The sequence below is a fragment of the Miniopterus natalensis genome, chromosome 5, assembly GCF_054644295.1.
Source record: "Miniopterus natalensis isolate mMinNat1 chromosome 5, mMinNat1.hap1, whole genome shotgun sequence".
Lineage (NCBI taxonomy): Eukaryota > Metazoa > Chordata > Mammalia > Chiroptera > Miniopteridae > Miniopterus > Miniopterus natalensis.
In genome coordinates this window covers 11,503,833-11,521,916 of record NC_142085.1, presented here as the reverse complement: position 1 = coordinate 11,521,916, position 18,084 = coordinate 11,503,833, and the positions used below count along the sequence as shown (strand labels likewise).

The 18,084-nt window shown below is 37.2% G+C and overlaps 1 protein-coding gene across 1 annotated transcript in view; it reads right to left on the bottom strand.

Annotated features, from left to right (window-relative positions):
• The window catches only part of ZFAND3 (zinc finger AN1-type containing 3), a 315,800-nt gene that overhangs the window by 77,296 nt on the left and 220,420 nt on the right, over positions 1–18,084 (bottom strand). The window contains exon 3 of the mRNA XM_087817371.1: positions 6,117–6,299. Within this exon, the coding sequence (XP_087673497.1) occupies positions 6,117–6,299 (183 nt within the window). The remainder of the gene's footprint in view (positions 1–6,116; positions 6,300–18,084) is intronic.

The following is an 18,084-nucleotide window of genomic DNA, read 5'->3' as shown; positions in this document are numbered from 1 at the left end:
AAAACTAGTTTCATTTAGGAATTATTAGAAATTAAATTGGTAAAAACAAAAAGTTTAGCCACTTGTTGACAATGATATTAATTTTCCAGGGCACAGATAAGGGCCTGTCAGTCAGGAATGAAGACTAGTAGTCAATGAAGCCCTATGCATGTTCAAAAACCCAAGGGCACTCTAGCAAGGCAATCTGTAAAATGCACCCCCACTTTATTTTATTTTTTAAATGTCTGGGGGGAGCTCAAGAGTATCCCCAGGAACCAGTTTCCAAAGAAATAATAGAAATCTCTTTGTTCAACCAAATTAATTTAAACAGAGATAAAGAATGTTCTCAAATTTCTATTTGAGGATCACTGTCATATTAAAAAAAAATCCAGCCAGCATTTGGAAATTAAGCTTCAATCATTAAAAATCTTCACTTACATTTCCTTAGTATGGTTCTCACTTTTTCTGTATATTTTCTTTTGCTACAACAAAAGCATCTCCTGGGTAGATGTAGTATAAAAGAATAGGAAAAAAACTCAAGCATTATGGAGGAAAAAGGCCTAGAGCTGAGTTCTAGCCCTGTGACGTGACTCAAGGCATATTACAATGCAAACCTTTTTCTCTTCTGTAGAATAGGAAAAAGATTATCTGTGATGCCAATGTTGTACACTGTTAGGATGTTCCCAAAAAAATAATATTTGTCAAAGTGCTTTGTAAAACAGAGGTTAGTAAACTTCTTCTATAAAGGACCACTGGGTATCTGTAGCAACTCCCCAATTCTGCTACTATAGAGCAGAAGCACCCACAGAAAATACATAAATGAATGAACACAGCTGTGTTCCAATAAAAATTTATGAACATTGAAATTTGAATTTCATGTTATTTTCATGTCACAAAATACTTTAGATTTTTTTCAATCCTTTAAAATCATTCTTAGCTCGTAGGGTGTACAAAAAGAGGTGCTGGACTGGATTTGGCCCTTGGGCTGTAGTTTGCCAACTCCTCTCATCAAGGATAGTTTTATATAAGTGTTGGTAGCTGTTTATTTCTTAGTATGTGCCTCTACAGAGCTTAGGAGAGTGTTCTGTATGAGGTACGCCTTCTCTAACTGCTAGATCAGAATGTCAGAATATTTCAAAATTTCTTGCCATTCCTCTTCCCTACTAACACAACTATCAGTTCTCTTCCTCTCCTGCTTAGAAAGAAACAGAACAGATGAGTCAACTGTTCTCCAACACCTCCATTTCGATCCAATATGTAGTGGGATTGGGGTGGAGGGAGAAACCTAGGTAGGCATGCATATCGTAAGGCTCCCATATCGTTAAGGCTCCCAAACAGGACATAAGTAGAAATGCCTAGCTCATTTATAAGAGAGAGAAAGGGGCATTTTTTCATTTTTAAGTACAATCTGGCAAGACTCTGACTTCAGGTAACCAATCCTCTGCCCATCATTCAAAAATAACAACAAAACATTTGTTCCAGTGTTCTATCCACAACCTGACATTATCCCCAATAGTTGATTCAAGAAACATAGGGGGTTTAAAAAAAAAAAATCACACTTTATCTCCTCTCTGAAAAAAACTAAATTTGGGATAACAGTAAATAGGTAGTAGCAAAAGCAGAAATAAATGTTATTTTGTTCTTTTTAAACGTCTGTGCAACAACCCTTTCCTCTGTAGTTTTCATTTGCATGCAACGTCCTTTATAGTATAAATCACTATTGAGAAAGAAAGACAACTACGGTGTGGTGCCAGAGAGCAGGGCTGCTCTGTGATCTTGGGCAAGATACTGTATCATCCTGTGCCACCATTTCCACATCCATGAAACAGATATGGCAACAGTACTCGCCTTACAGGGTAATTATGAAGATAAAGTGGATTAATACAGATAAAGTATTTGAAACAGTCCTTGATGAGTACTCTAGAGTGTTAGTTGTCACCATTATTACAGCATTTAAATGCTGTGACAATTCTTTTGGTCACTATTTGAATTTTGTTTAGTTTTTTGAAAATGTTTCTAATGGCTAACATTCCATGAACTCTTCTGCAGATACACAAAATGGGAAAGGAAGAGATGTATGTATGTTCAGACAAAGAAATGTCACTTTGATATCTGTTTTATTTGACCTCAGTGTTTTAATTCTTTTGGATACAAATCTGTATTTTACAAACCCTTGTCAATAGTTCTTACTCTAGCTGCAGTTTTTTCAAAACAGCATTAATGTACTGACTCTTACAACCTTTCTGTTCACATATTCATTTAACAGTAAGAAGTAGAACGCAAATGTAAGCAATACTCAATTCTCTTGATTATTAGGGAAAAAGAAAACCTTTCAACAAGCCCCAAAGACACAGTACACTTCCAGTTCAACATGGTAACAATGGATCTATAACTACTGTACAGTTAACAAATTATGTAGTACTTGGACTGGAAATCCCAAACCCATTTCTCTGCAACTCGCACTACTTTACTTCTCCATATCTCTTTAGGGGAGGAAACTAAGAAATTCTGGTCCCTTGAGGATACAGAAAGATCAACATAAGTGATCCCCCAGCTTTTTCCTCCATCTTTCTTCTAGGTAGGTCACAGCTGAAGAAATTTGCAAGGTGTCAATGGATCAGGCTGTCTAATCTCTCCCGAGTCCTCACTACTACTTGGCAACCACTTCTGACTTATAATGCTACCATGCTGACAGCGCTAACTGCTGTAACAAACCTTCCTTACTTTCCTCAACCCTGTCTCCCTCACCTACAATCCAGGCACACATCTCCTCACTCTAGCATAGTTTTCACCCAGGTGAGGTAGCAAAACCCACCTTAGAAAGTTTTTGCAAATGACAAACCACTGATCCTGCTACTGCCTCCCTTTCACTCCAAAATTCTTATGTACCTATTTGGGGGAATAAGCCAGAACCTCAGGGAGAGGCATATGTATTTGAAAAGGTGGCCTAGAGACCTAATCTTATTCATTTCTGTACCAGACACTTTAACTTAATGCATAACACACAGCAGGCTCTCCGTAAAGACTGCTAAATGAATATACAAACCACTGAAACAGTTTATTTAAGGAACTAATCTCATGATCACCAAATCCAAATGGCTCTTGTGAGTTTACAGTCTGCAGCATTTTCATGATGTTAAGGCAATATGCTATAGTGGCTGAAAACATAGATTCTGAAGATAAATTCGTGGTTGGAACGTGAACACTACACTGCAAAGCAGGAGCTCTGTAACTCTGGGCAGAAGTTACTGAACCTCTCTATGCTTCACCTTCCTCATCTGTAAAATTGGAGATAATAAGAGCACCTACCACACGGGGTATTGTGAAAATAAAATGTTAGTACATGAAAAGAGCTTAGAAGATGCTTAGAATGTAGCAAACACTTCATAAATGTGAGCTAACGTTTTCACCTGAAACCCAACACCTGATCTGAATCCTGTTTCTGGTATGCACTAGTTCATGACCACAAGCAAATATCACTTATCTCTTTGTGCCTGTTTCCTCATCTATAGAATAGGGATAATGATAGTATCTACCTCACTGGCTGTCATGAGGAATGAGAGGGAAAATATGCAGAACACACAGTACAATGTCTTGTACATAAAGTGCTCAATAAATGGTAGCTATTGTTATCTCAGTCTCACATGCATTTTGGCTGCTGAAGTTGGTTTGTTGTGGCCTGACCATGGTGTGTGTGTGGGTACAATCAGATAATTCCCATCAGATGAGATCCTGACCAGCTCCAACCTTCTCCCAGACAAGAGTTCTTAATCTAATGGCCATAGTGAGCTTTAGAAAAATTTTATTCAAAATTGTGTATAAAAGAATGGTGTGTATCTTTCTGAGACAACAGGCAACAGTTTTCATCAGCTCCTCAATAAGTACATGACCAAATAGATTTTTGAAAACAAAACAAAACCTACTGCTTTAACATTACCACTACCATTTCCATCTTTTTCCTCTTCCTAAATGACTTCTACACCTTCCCCTGAGTCTCTAAATGAAAAAGTTACAGTATTTTAAAAAGTCTCTCTCTGCCCTAGCTGGTTTCTCAGTGGTTAGAGCATCAGCTCACAGACTGAGGGGTCCTCGGTTCGATTCCGGCCAGGGGCATGTACCTCGGTTGCAGGCTCCATCCCCAGCACCTGTTGGGGGGAAGGCACGTGTGGAAGGCAACCAATCGATGTTTCTCTCTCTCTCCCTTCCACTTTCTCTGAAAAAGCAATGGGAAAAAATATCCTCGAGTGATTAAAAATAAATAAAAATAAAACTTAACTTTTAAAAAAAAAGTCTCTCTCTGCAATTTTATTCTAGTATAATCCTTCCCCATTTTCAATACTGCCAGGTTATTTCTCCAAAATAACTGTAATATTACTTTCTCTGCTCAAAAAAGTACTGTCCAACACCAATATCTTAGCTGAGCATTCAAGCCTCTATAACTGGGCCATAATCTACCTTTCCAACCTTGTCCTCCATCAATGGCCCTAAAGGAGTCACCTGGCATTGCAGAACTCATGCAGCTTTCCTCCATATCTCACTCTACTCTAAGAATGTCTTCAAAATCACTTTCTCCAGTAAACTAATACTCTTCTTTAACAGTTACTGTCTTTAACAAATATGTTTACTTCCCCCCGCTAAACAGTAAATTCTTTGAAGACAGGGACTATGGCTTTCTTTACTTTTATATTCACAATTTTACCTAGTACCATGGTTTATGATAAGTTTAGATAAATATTCGTTCTCTAGTAATCTTTTTTTAAAAAATATATCTTTATTGATTTCAGAGAGACAAAGGGAGAGGGAGAGGGGGAGAGAGAGTTGAAACATCAATGATAAGAAAGTCATCATTGATCGGTGTAAACCCATAACAGGGGAATGTGCCCTGACTGGGAATCGCACTGAGATCTCCTTGATCCTAGGTAGATGCTCAACCATTGAGCCATGCCCAGCCAGGCATCTCATAATCTTTTCAAAGTTAGTAGATGAAACATCCCAAAGATTTCTAGATATTCACTGAATTTGAAATACCAAATTTCTATCTGTTAACTAAAGCTTTTAAAAGGTAAAAACTGCTATGTCATAACATTCCTATAATTTTCAACACACTGTCAGTTATAGTTGTGCCCTAAAGAAGAACATTATAGCATTATAAATATTAGGTGGACAATGGGTTTCCAAATCACATTATGGTAATGGTACCTTATCACTAAGGACTTACAGAAGAGTAACAGAAACCATCTCCTCCCCCCTTCAAATACCTATGTTCTATGAACTACACAGTGTTATTATCTCAGTTAATTGCCCAGAACATTCAAGGACCAGTCAGTGACAGAAGTAAGGTTTCAATCCAAGGTTCCTAAATCAGGGGCAAGTTCTCTAGACTGGGTGATTCTCAACACTTCCTGCACTTTAGAATCTTCCATAGAGTTAAAAAGAACAGATTACTGGGCCTCCTCCCAGAGCAATTAAATCAGACTTAAGGAATATTGCTGAATATTAAAAGTTGTTTTAAAAATTCCCAGTGGATTCTAATTTGCAGCCAGGGCTGAGAACCATTGGCCTAGACTGGTTCAAAATTGTGTGTACCCTTGACAGTTATCATAAGCTGGGAGTTTTTTTTATTGGCCTATTCAGGTTTTCTGATTCTTCTTGATTCAGTTTTACACAATCTCACTCATATGTGGAATCTAATAAACAAAATAGACTGAGGAACAAAATTGATCCAGACACACAGAAGCATGGAATAGACTGATGAATCTCAGTGGGCAGGTTGTGGGGGTTGGAGGGGGAGAGATTAATCAAAGAACTTATATGCATATATGTATGACCCATGGACATAGACAAAAGTGTGGTGAAGGCCTGGGGCGGGGGGCAGATGTGGAGTGGAGGGAATCATGGGGGAAAAAAGGGAATATCTGTAATACTTTCAAAAAAAAAAGGCTTTCTTTTAAGATCAACTTAAACTCTATGGAATGGATGAAACTTATTCTCTAATTTGCTGACTTTGGCCTATATGTCAAACTTAATCTTGAATTTACAAAGCTACTATCTTTTGTCTGGGATGAGGCATTACCAAGAAACTCATGATAGTATTCTTGGGCTGCTTTCTCTACATTTTACAGGATCTAGGCACTTACACTCCTCTTTACTTGGTGAAGTTACATTCAGTTCTGTCGGAAGCGGCTGCTGGCTGGGACTAAGAGTTGGCGTGGTTATCGAGGTATTATTGTTGTCACTGGTGGTCTCTTCGGAAAACAAATCTGATTGGCTGTTACTTGTACTTGGAGCGGAATCATCGTCTGGTTGTTTCTTTTGAAAATCTGAAGAGAAAAAGGTGAGAAAACCAGTTTAATGAAGGAGTTCACAATCTCCTTGGGCATCAGAAAATAATAAAAATGAGCATAAAAATGAAATGTAATAGAAACAATAATAAAGACTAATTTGGGTGATTTAAAAAAAATGTAAGTGCCCTGCCCAGTGTGGCTTATCTGGTTGGAGCATCACCCTATACACCAAGAGATGGTAGGTTTGATCCCCAGTTGGGGCAAGTCTCTCTCTCTCTTCCTTCCTCTCTCTAAAATCAATTAAAAAAATAGAAGTAAAATACTGGTCAAAAACATATAAAATTGGTAGAGGATAACTAGAGTGAAAGCTTTCCAAGGTCCTTGTATTGTTTAGAAGAATGGTAGAATGCTGAGTTTAATGTACAGACTTTGTACACAAAATGCATGTTAAAATTTTAGGGATCAATAGAAAGAAAAAAATCCAGAAAAGTTGCTCAAACAGAAGATAGGTACAAAGAGAAAACTGCAGAAAACAAAGTAGAGTAAATAGAAAACATGTAATAAAATGGTAGAAATAAGTACATACATACCAGTAATGGTAATAAATGTAAACAGATTAAACAGGTAAAAGACAGAATGGTCAGAATGAATAAACAAAGTCTTGCTCCTTGCAGTTTACAAGAGACATACTAAAAACATAAATATGAGTATATAGAAAATTTTAAAGTACATAAAAATATACCAGCAAATACACAATTAAAAAGCCAGTAATAGCTAGAGTATTATCAGAAAATGTAGACTTTATAAGACAAAGAGCATTATTAGGGATAAAGAGAATTATTATAGAACAGTAAAAAAAAAAATTTACCAGGAAGATAAAACAATTCTGAACCTGTATGCACCTAATAAATAACAAAACCTCAAAAGCAAAAATGATTGTATTTATGGGAAACTGATAAATTTACTAACATAATAGGAAGATTTTTATATACTTGTCTCAGACAAAATGCCTAGTAAAGTTAGTTAAAATTAATAAGCATATACAGGGTGGGGCAAAGGAGGTTTACAGTTGTTCATATGGAAAATACAGTAATAAATAATAATACAAGAATAAACTGTGTTTCACATATAACTGTAAACTTACTTTTGCCCCACCCTGGATTCATGCACCCTACAATTAGATACTAAATTATTTTCAAACACATGCAGAATATTTATAAAAACTAAAACCTGGCTAAACTATGATCATACACATTAGGTCATAAAACAAAAGTCTCAACAGATGTCAAAGAATTAGTACAACACAGACATGATTAGCTAGCTGATCAGAGAACAATTAAGTTAAAAAAGTCTATATATTTGGAAATTTTAAAAATACACTTTAAACTTATGGTTCAAATCAGAAATTAGAAAATACTTATCATTAAATTACTACTTATCAATATCCAGTAACAATAAAGATGCACATACATTAACTATACCACAGTCATTTCATTCCTAGGTATATCCCGGAGAGAAACTGAACACATATGTACATCTTACTTATATACCGAACATAACAGTAAAAAGTCAGATACAAACAACCTAAAGGTTCATATATTATAATATATTCAAATAATGGAATAATGTACATAGTGAGAATGAGTAACTATTGCCAAATGCATCAACATGAATCTCAAAATCATAACACTGGCAAAAAAAAGCAAGTCACTAAATAACATAGTAAGATTGTACTTACACCTTAAAAATAGGTAAAACAATACATTGTTTAGGAATGTGTATGTTTAAACCACTAAAAAAATATTAACACAGTTCAGGACAATGGTTACCTCTTAGGCTGAGGAAGGGGGATGAAGGTAAGAGATATTCAAGAAATATCACAGAAATATTTAAAATTACAGGAATTCCACAGAGAATGAATTAAAATGGTATATTCAAGCATGTAATGGAGCACTCTGTGGCAGTTAAAATAATAAAGCTACAAATGTAATAGAAAAATCTGAAAAGCAATGCAGAGAGAAAAGCAAGCTACAGGAGGATATATATAGTCTAATAATACTTACATAAAATTTAAAAATATGTAAAAATACCATATATTGTTTATGGATAAATAATGACAATATAAAAACATGCATGGAAATGATACAAATTCAGGATAGTGGTTATTGGGGGGAGGGAGAAGAGGGGACTTCAAATCTATCTCTAATTTTTTACTTCTTAAAGCTGGTGGTAGGTTAAAATTATTATGTAAATAATCTATGTTTCATTTTAAAAATCTAATGCTAGGCTATAAAGTACAGATTCTATTTTACTATGACAATGCAGAGAAGAAATAGGAGATCCTGACAACTCCACATTGCTTTATCATTGGAACCAGAGAAGCTGCTATTATGCTCTATAACCTTATCAGAACTACTGTTTCGAGATATTCTGAGTATCAGAACAGCTAGCATTTACCATGTGGCCAGGCACTAAACTAAATGTTTTAGGTATATAACTCATTTACTTTAATCCTAGAGATAACCCTAACAAGCGAGGTATAATTAACACCACTTTATTGAAGAAACTGTGGCTCAGAAAGTTTAGGTAATTTATTCCAAATTAACAGTAAGTAGTAGGATCAGAATTTAAATTCAGGTCCATCTGACACCAAATCCCATGGTCTTCAATCACAGGATGTAGACTGGTCAAGGAAAAGGCCTCCATGTCAAGCCTCCACCATTTACAGCAGCAAAGATGAGTGCGGAAGAATCACTACCCTGCTGTGCCCATCAGTGATCTAAAACCTCTACTGCTTCTTTTCTGTTTTTTCTCTTAGCCATTCTTATTCTTCAGTGTTTTGACATATTTAAATGGCTTATTATCTCAACGTTATTTGTATAGCACCTTCGGGAAAAAAAGGTACTATATAAATGAAATAAAAATACTGCAATAATGATGCTTCTTTTTTATGTCATGTCATCTCATTAGCTCTGCAATGTCAATAATCATTGTGTCCCTCCTATAACATCTCTCTACCATTTAATTGGAAATGTTATAAGGGCCTAAAAGAATTGAAACTGAATCATCATTGTACCATCTAGCACAATCCCCAGTCCTTGGGACAGACACACACACTCAGCTACAATAACCCTTTGAGATTAAATGGCGTTTTTGTTTAAAGACACTGTTACCGGGTGCTACCCACATAATCTCCAGTCCATGCTTGTCATGCTCCTTGATGCTCAGGTACTTTAATTTTTCTTTCACAAATCTGCAGTTGATACACTGTACCTTCTTTTAACCCAACCTCCCGCTTTTCCCACCTCCTCTGGGCAATGGTGGGAAAAATCAAGCTAAAAGTATTAATTACAGACCAAACTGGCTGCACACAAGAGAACTAGTAGAAGCTCCATATACTCTCCACTTCAATTCAATCAAGAACCTAAGAATCACAAAATTTTACAATCAGAACTTTAAAGATCCAGCTCAATCCTCTCATTGTAGAGAAAAAGAAAGCAAACAGCCAAGAAAGTTAATGCCAACTCATCAGAAAGCTACAGAGTGAATCCTAAGAGTTTTCTAACTCTTACGCCTAAATTAGCAGCTTGTACAATAAGAAGAGCTTTAGAATCAAATCTGGATTCAAATCCTGACTTTGCTATTTACTGGGCATATGGCTAAAAGTAAACTGTTTAATCTTTTGGGGTCTTGTGTAAAATGAAGGAAGAAAGTTATTATTTCAACCTCTCAGAAAAATGTGGATTAAATAAGATAATGTACTTATATAATGAATCTAGCACATGACTACTCAACAAATGTCATTAAAAATAAAAGGTATTTTCCTACTTTAAAGAAAGGGTCTGAGTTATCTCTTCCATTTAGCCCTGATGTTTACATTGTATTTCTTACTCTCTTGTTCCTTTTTTCTGAATCAGTCAGCATCTGACTATTGACAAAAACAAAATTCCCAGAAGTATAGAATAGCAGATTTATATCACGTTAAAAAAAAAAAAAAGTAAACAACACAATAGGCAAATAGACTGCCTCTCATCACTCTACTCAGGAAAGCAGTGTGGGAAAGGTCTAGAAAGTGTAGCTTCATTTGACCCAGACACAGTGAAAGCTTGCTCACTTGTTGTTTTACACTTTTTGTATAAGTGGGAAAACTAGAAATCTCCAAGATTATCCATCTTTGAGAAAAAAAATCAGGAATAATTATCTATATTTGTAAATTGGTAAGAGTTAATGGTATGCCCAAGGCTGTAAATTTGGTCTTGAATAAAGCTGTGAGGCTGAAAGGTTTATGTGAATAAAGTTTTTCCAAATTAAACTGTTCTTGGTAAAACCTGAGTAAAAACCTTTGAACTTTAATAGGATTGCAGTTCAAAAGAATACAAGATCTCAGCAGCTTACCTTGTTATTAACTAAGGGGAAAAATAATTTCTCAACAAAGGTACTCTTGGAATCTGAAGTATTCAGAAATAGGATGTTTCCAAAAGATAAACTGACCTAATGGTACTAACTGAGCCAAAATGGCCAGTGAAGTCACTGGGCCTGGTTGCCCATGTATGTACTCACTGGACATATTTTTTTCCATTTTTAGAATTATTTTTCTCATAGGTCAATCTTCTTACTACAAAGTGTTACCTCAAAAGACTGGGAGGACTGAAAAAGCACCCCTCCCTGCTGTGCGGACAAGCCCATTTACCTGGCCCGTCTCATTGAGACTAGACCTTACCTAGTCAGTACTCAAAACTCACCTTTTATATGTATATGACCCAATAGTTTATCTCAAACGTACTACACAGATTTGGCAAGATGCTTATTAGCTCACTTAAATTCCCACCCCACATAACAATAACTATAACAATAATTATGTCTTTTTAAATGATTTCTTCAAGGCAGAGAATACACAAAAGTGATTTGGAGAAGATTTCACCAAACTTCCTTTCTTGGAAATAAATGGTCTCTTTAAAAAATCCTCTTTGGTGTGCTAGTTTTTGCTATTAGCAATACCTATATGAATATTTTTTCTCTGTTACATATGGATCTGTGTGCTCACTGATGGGCACATAGTATGTCCATTTATAATATAACAATTAAACCAATTCACTATTGTTTTATTTATTTTTAATGTATAATTTTTCACTGTTAAAAGCAAGAGTTCCTCAAACCCCCTTAGGTTATATTGCTGTAAGTAGATCAACTGGGTAAGGGAGGGTGCACATTTTTAAAGCCTTTGGTACATATTGTCAATTTCTTAATACAAATCCTGTGATTTCCCACAGCACACAACTTACTATGGTGTGTAACAATCATCTATTCATCAGTTTCCCACATTAGATAGGCCCAGGACAGAAACAGAGCTCAATAAATGTTACCTGAATTTAAGTGGCAAAATATTTTTCTGTAAAAAACCTATGACTGCATTACATTTAAAATTATTAATTGTTAAACCTTTCACAAACTACTTTGCTTGCCTTTAAGGTCACTCCTAGCATCACCTGGGTTAGCATTTCTAAAAGATGAGGTTCTCAGTACCTGTGCCTTTCTATTTTTATAATCAATAAGTAGAGATGAGAAATTCAACTGCATTTGTTCTAACTCACTCAGTAAGTCTATTTTGGCCACTAATACGGCTTCTATATCATTATTATAGACACTTACATTGGGTACAAAGAAAATCAAATTCGAGGTGAAAGAAGAACTAAGAGTTAAGTGCCTACAATGAGCAAAGGCACTCTGACAGAGGCCTTATGTTCATTTTTTTATTTAATCCTCAAAATAAACTGGGCAGTAGATGTCATCCCCACATTTCAGCAGAGGACAGTGGAGCATTGGCAGGCTTGAGGAAACCTGCCTCCTCCTAACAAGTGTTGAAGCTAGGGTTTGAGACCTAGGTTTGTATGACTGTAACATCCACACTCTTCCCACTGTAGCATGCAGCACTGAAGCAACCACCACCCAGCTTGCCAAAATGCAACAGCTGAAAGTTTGCAGGGGTTACTTTTCCACTTCCCATATTCCCAGTCTCCAAATCCTACCCCACTCTGTATCACAGATTACAATTCATGTTCTCACTGGAAGCACTAATTTGGTGTTTGACACCATGAAATGTTTCATGTTTCAAGTACCCAATTAAAGTAAAATGGAAATGTCACAAAAATGCAATTCTGGTATCTGCAGTTTGGATCATGCAGGCATTGTATAAAGTCTTCTTTTAACAGAATAGGGTTTTCTCTCTTCTTCATCCCTTCTCCCAATGTATGTCCATAATAGGTTACAGCCTACATTCATAAGTACATGTCTAGGTTTTTAAAGCTGCACATTCCCACCTCCACCCCAATCACAAACCTTGGACATCTTATTTTATTATTATTTTTAATCCTCCCTGGAGGATATTTTTTCCACTGCTTTTCAGAGTGGAAGAGGGAGGGAGGGAGGGAGGGAGGGAGGGAGGGAGGGAGGGAGGGAGGGAGGGAGGGAGGGAGGGAGGGAGGGAGGGAGGGAGGGAGGGAGGGAGGGAGGGAGATTGGTTGCCTCCCAAATATGCCCCAATTGGGGCAGGAGATGGATCCTGCAAGGGAGGTATGTGCCCTTGACCAGAATCGAACTCCTGAGACCCTTCAGTCTGTGGGCCGATGCTCTAACCACTGAAAATCGGCTAGGGATGAATATCTTATTTTTTATAACTACAAAGCCATTTACAGTAGGCAGCCAACTCATAAACCAGAGTTTTAGCCTTCTAATTAAAATTTTAATAAAATTCTAGTAGTTGGGTGTTAACTTGGGTTAATAGCCTCAGCAAAAACAAACCAGTTTAAACAAGAATTAGCAAGAACCAAAGGACTGGTTACTTTTAAATTGAAAATGCACTCACCTTGAATTCTAGTTTATGGGGAAAACTGTTATCTGTTCAATGTGGTTGGGTTCATTTAAGTGTCCTTTCATAAGTAATTTCTTCTAGTTCCTTTAAAAAACAAAAACCTTTACCCTATCAGATTCTCACCTATGCTCTGTGATTTCTGCTCTTTAAAAATCAGACTGTCTTCACTGATCTGAGAATGTCTAGACAGACTGACACTGTTTTGATACTGATTGATATTTTCAGACATGTTTAAAATATACATCTTATATATACCACACACACACATACACCTTGAATGATTATAAAAAGTCAGTGTCTATTAACATACAGTTCATTTTCAAAATTTAAGAGAATTTACAGAAATGAATAATTCTGTTAGTGTGTACACATTTTTTTTGGAACACCCTATACGCACACATCCTATTAGTGATAAATGACTTCTGTCCTACGTTCCCTATCTATGCCCATAAATCTCTCAGGGGATGGCACCAACACTCTCCTAGAGTCTGAAATCAGATGTCTGGGAATCCTCTCAGACTCCAAAATCTCCCTCCCTTAATTCTACATCTCAAAAGTCATTAAGTCTAGTCATTTACAACTCCTAAATATTTCTTGAATCCATTCACTTCTCCATTGCACTCTAGTGCAAGTCAACAGCATACTGAAGATTCCTCAAAAGCATCCTAATTGATTTCTTTGCATACTATCACCATCTCTTCTTGGCCCACTCTAATTCATTTTCCACAAAGCAATCAGAGTAATGTAAAAAACAAATTCTGATAAAATAACTTTCCTCCCCAAATCCTTGAATGGCCTCCCACTGCCTTCATAATCAGATTCCGAAATCCTAAACATGGCTTAGAAATTAGAAGTCTGGCCAAGAACTGACTTCTGGCTCTCTCTTCTGTCTCATCTTAAGCCACTGCTCCTCCTCTCCCCCTCCCCCTGCCTCAGTCATTTTGGGTTCTTCTGGTTTTTCAAATACTTCATGTTCTTTCTCAACCTGGAAAACTTTGATTGTGGTATATGGAAGACGATCTTTATCCTGCTATCCACCTTGGTAATTCCTACCCATCTTTGAACCCGTTTCCTCAGGGAGGCCCTTAAGATCATCCATAGAAAGCACTTTAAATATTTGTTGAAGGAATGTCTTATTCACTATATACCCTAGCCCCTAGCAAAATGTCTGCCATAACAACACACAGTATAGATTTGTTGAATTTAACTTATCTGATACTGGTGAGCATACTAAGTTTAAAAATATTAGCTCTCTGAAACATCAATGGACTTCAAATTGCTATAAAATTTATAGGAAGCAAGAATGCTTCTATTAGGGGCAGAAATATTAATCATGCTCTGTTAACTGTGATTGTTCTGTTCTGATTAGAGAAAGTACATTCTAACCTGGCTGAGAGCTGCATGCCCAAGGACATGAGAGTTAACCTTGGAATGCGGTCCATTCTCCTTTATCTGAGAACTGCCTATCATCGTGGAAAGATTAATAATCTTGTCTAAACAACAGAGTCTGGGAGGTGCCCACATTGCCTGTAACCTGTAACCATTATACCCATTCTTATTCCTTTTGCCTACTTCCCCTGTAATCTTTGTCCTTCTACCCAATATATGCAGCTGGCTTACGGGGGCGGGGAGTAGATTTTCATGGATGACCTGCTGCTCTCCCATACTGCGGGCATTACTGGAATAAACGCTCATATATGATTCAACCCTGTCTCTGCTTAATTGGCTCAAGTAGTGACAGGCAGCCCAGATCCATTTGTTGTTCTGTTTCATTTCAACATACAGTAGAAATATTAAGCACCCCTGTCAATAAAATGATGTTTGAATTTTACAAACTATTCCTGTACAAAAGTTTCTTCCTTACTATTTACCACTGGTAACTGGTTTTGAAAGGATTCAAAAGTCTAAGACCTCTCAAGTCTTGTTTGTTAGATTCAAATGACAAAGCTGCAAACTTTTGCTTAAGAACAGAATTCTTAAACATTAGACTAGCTCCTAAAAGCATGTCTTCAAATGCTTCTTAGAAAATGTCAAGAACAGAGTGAATGCATAAAGCTGATAAAGCTTACAAACAAAACTCTTAAAAGTAATTAAGCATGTATTTTACAATCAGTTTTACAACCGAAATTATACGGCCCCTAGATTCTTTGCACCTACAGTGCCTACTGCTCAGAAGTGTGAACTAGCAAAAAAGTTCTTTGGAGGAAGGCTTGTTTCTTATACAGCATTTATTGTGCAGACTATACAGTTTCCCGTATTCATTTACAGGGAATAAATTAACATGTTAGTATTACAGAAAATATCCAAAAATCCATTAGTACTACAATAATTGCACAAGAGACACAAGTACCTCATTTCAGTCTAACCACAAAAGGTGTCAAGTTTTGTTTTGTTTTTTTAAATTGAAAACACAGGAAGTTTTCTGAATACTGTAACATGAATTCAGTTTCAACAAAATGAACATTACATTTGAAATGATGTGTGTGTTATGCACACACATCCTACACATACAGCTCAACCACCAAAATTACCAATAGGTCTTGGAATACCACGGAAATACGAGGCACCAACACTGACAAAATAATAGGCAAACTAGAACCTAAAATAAAACAAAAGTCTCTGATCTATCTGTTTACAGTTGATCCTTGGTACTATTTAAAGACCTCCCCTCGAGCAATTAGTGCTTCCTGTCATTCATGAATCGTTCCAATGGCACCAGTGTGGCATGAACTTAACTGCTAGAGGCTGGAATCTGGAAGGTTTTTATCAGCTCAGACCCAAGGTTTCAAATGCCATAAAAAGACTTCAATGACAACATAACAGATCATTTGAAAAACATTTGGGAATAACTTATTTAAAAAGGTTACCCGATCTTTGTAAATCCGATTGTTTTTATAATTGTGTCCACAGTTTTCATATTACCAGTCCTTCATTTTACAGTGCAGAAGTAATAGGGGAGCAGTGTTTGTGCTCCTGCTGACTGATACCCTGGCAACTTGGTCCTCTTTGGTCTTTGCTTCCCTCCATCTACGAGGGTAACTCTTGTCTTTAATAAGCTACTCCCACCCCCTGATACTTTATTTCCACTCAGTTCTCAGCCTCATCATCTCACATCAAGGTCACATACCACCAATCTTTCGTTCTCTTGCATTTAAGTACTGTAGTAGGCAGTTAGACAGACATAAGCAGAGCAAGGATGATGGGCCAGGTGCAGGAGGTCACCAGGGTGGAAAGCCCCAGGTGCGTAGCAACAAGCAATTGTAGGGTGAGACCTCACCCTCAGGGTGGCCTTTACTCTCCTAGCATATCACTGCTCACCCAGTTTGGACCCCCTGACCTTTCCTCCCTAGAGATAACATCTAGGCCTTAGTTGTATTTCAGCTCCAGGCCCAGAAAAGCAACAAAACCAGCCACAGATGACCTCAGAAGACCAGCTGCACTGGATAATGACCCTCGCCCTGGTGCTGAGGGATCAATCAGTGGAGACCACAACCCCTGGAAAGCTGCTGAATATTATAATGAGATCTTCCCCTGGGACCTCCCACAAAATCTCCACCCTTAAAAGCCTTAGGATGGAGAACCTAATGTGCTCCCTCTCCTGGGAGCACCCCTGTGACTTTCCCTTTCCTTCCCTGCCACAACCCCCGCCTCCCGCCCAGGCAGGTTACCGCTAGCTTCCACACTCCCAAGCTCCAAGGGCCCTTCCTTTACCTCTATAACTTGTTTCCTAAGCCCACACTTTATCTACCTCTGTGATTTACTAAATAACTATTCTCTTATAGTTGGAATCTTGACTCTGAATTCTTTCCTAGCCACAACTCAAGTACCGAGGTTGCTGAACCCAGGTCCAGTCTGATCCCATGGGTCTAACATCTAGTGCCATTTCCAACAGTACTATTGCCAAGCTGATCATTTCTTTAGGAAACTCAACTCCAGGTGGTGGTTGAGATATTTTCCCTTAAGATAAAACTTGCAAAATGTTCAGCACAAACAAATATTTTTCAAATAATGCAATATGGTATATTTTAAGACTGTCAATTTCTTTCCCAAAGAGTAACAGACCACACACTGGCTTAAACTGCTAACAGAAAAATTTTTTTAAAGGATGAAGTAACAGGTGCCCTGGCCAGATATCTCAGTTGGTTAGAGCGCTGTACCAACACGCCAAGGTTGTGAATTTGATTCTTGACCAGGGCACATACAAGAAGCAAACAATGAATGCATAAATAAGAGATCAAACAAATCAATCTCTCCCTCAAATCAATAAATTAAAATAAAGGATGTTGCCCTAACTGGTCTGGCTCAGTGGTTAGAGTGTCAGCCCATGGACTGAAGGGTCCCGGGTTCAATTCTGGCCAAGCGCACATATCTCAGTTGTAAGCTCCATTCCCAGCCCTGGTCAGGGCACATGCTGGAGGCAAACCAATCGATGTGTTTCTCTCACATCGATGTTTCTCTCTCTCCCTCCCTCTTTGAAAAGCAATAGAAAAAATATCCTCCAGTGAGGATTAAAAAAAGAAAAAGGATGAATGGGTTTACTAATGTTTTCTTATCATGCCTATTAAAGTATATCAAAGAAGACCATGATTTTCACAATTTCAAAGATCAGGGCTAAATGACTAATTTTTATTCAATGAATCCAAGAACATAGGAAAAGAACATATGATATTTATATGATTCACAATCCCTAAAAGACATCTAACTGTAGAAAGAAAAGTGTTCTTCCTGAAGAACACTATGGATAGTTATACAATAAAAATAAAAATAAAAATAAAGCTGTAGCATAATAGAAGGGAAAATTTGTTCTTCACATAAAGGCAATCAACCAAAGACTAAAACAATTTCTCCACCTGTGAGAAAAGCTCATGCATACCCTATGCATAGTATGGCGTTTAGGAGTGCAAAATCAGGCTGAACTCAAATCCTGGCTCAACCTCTTAACCACTGTGTGAC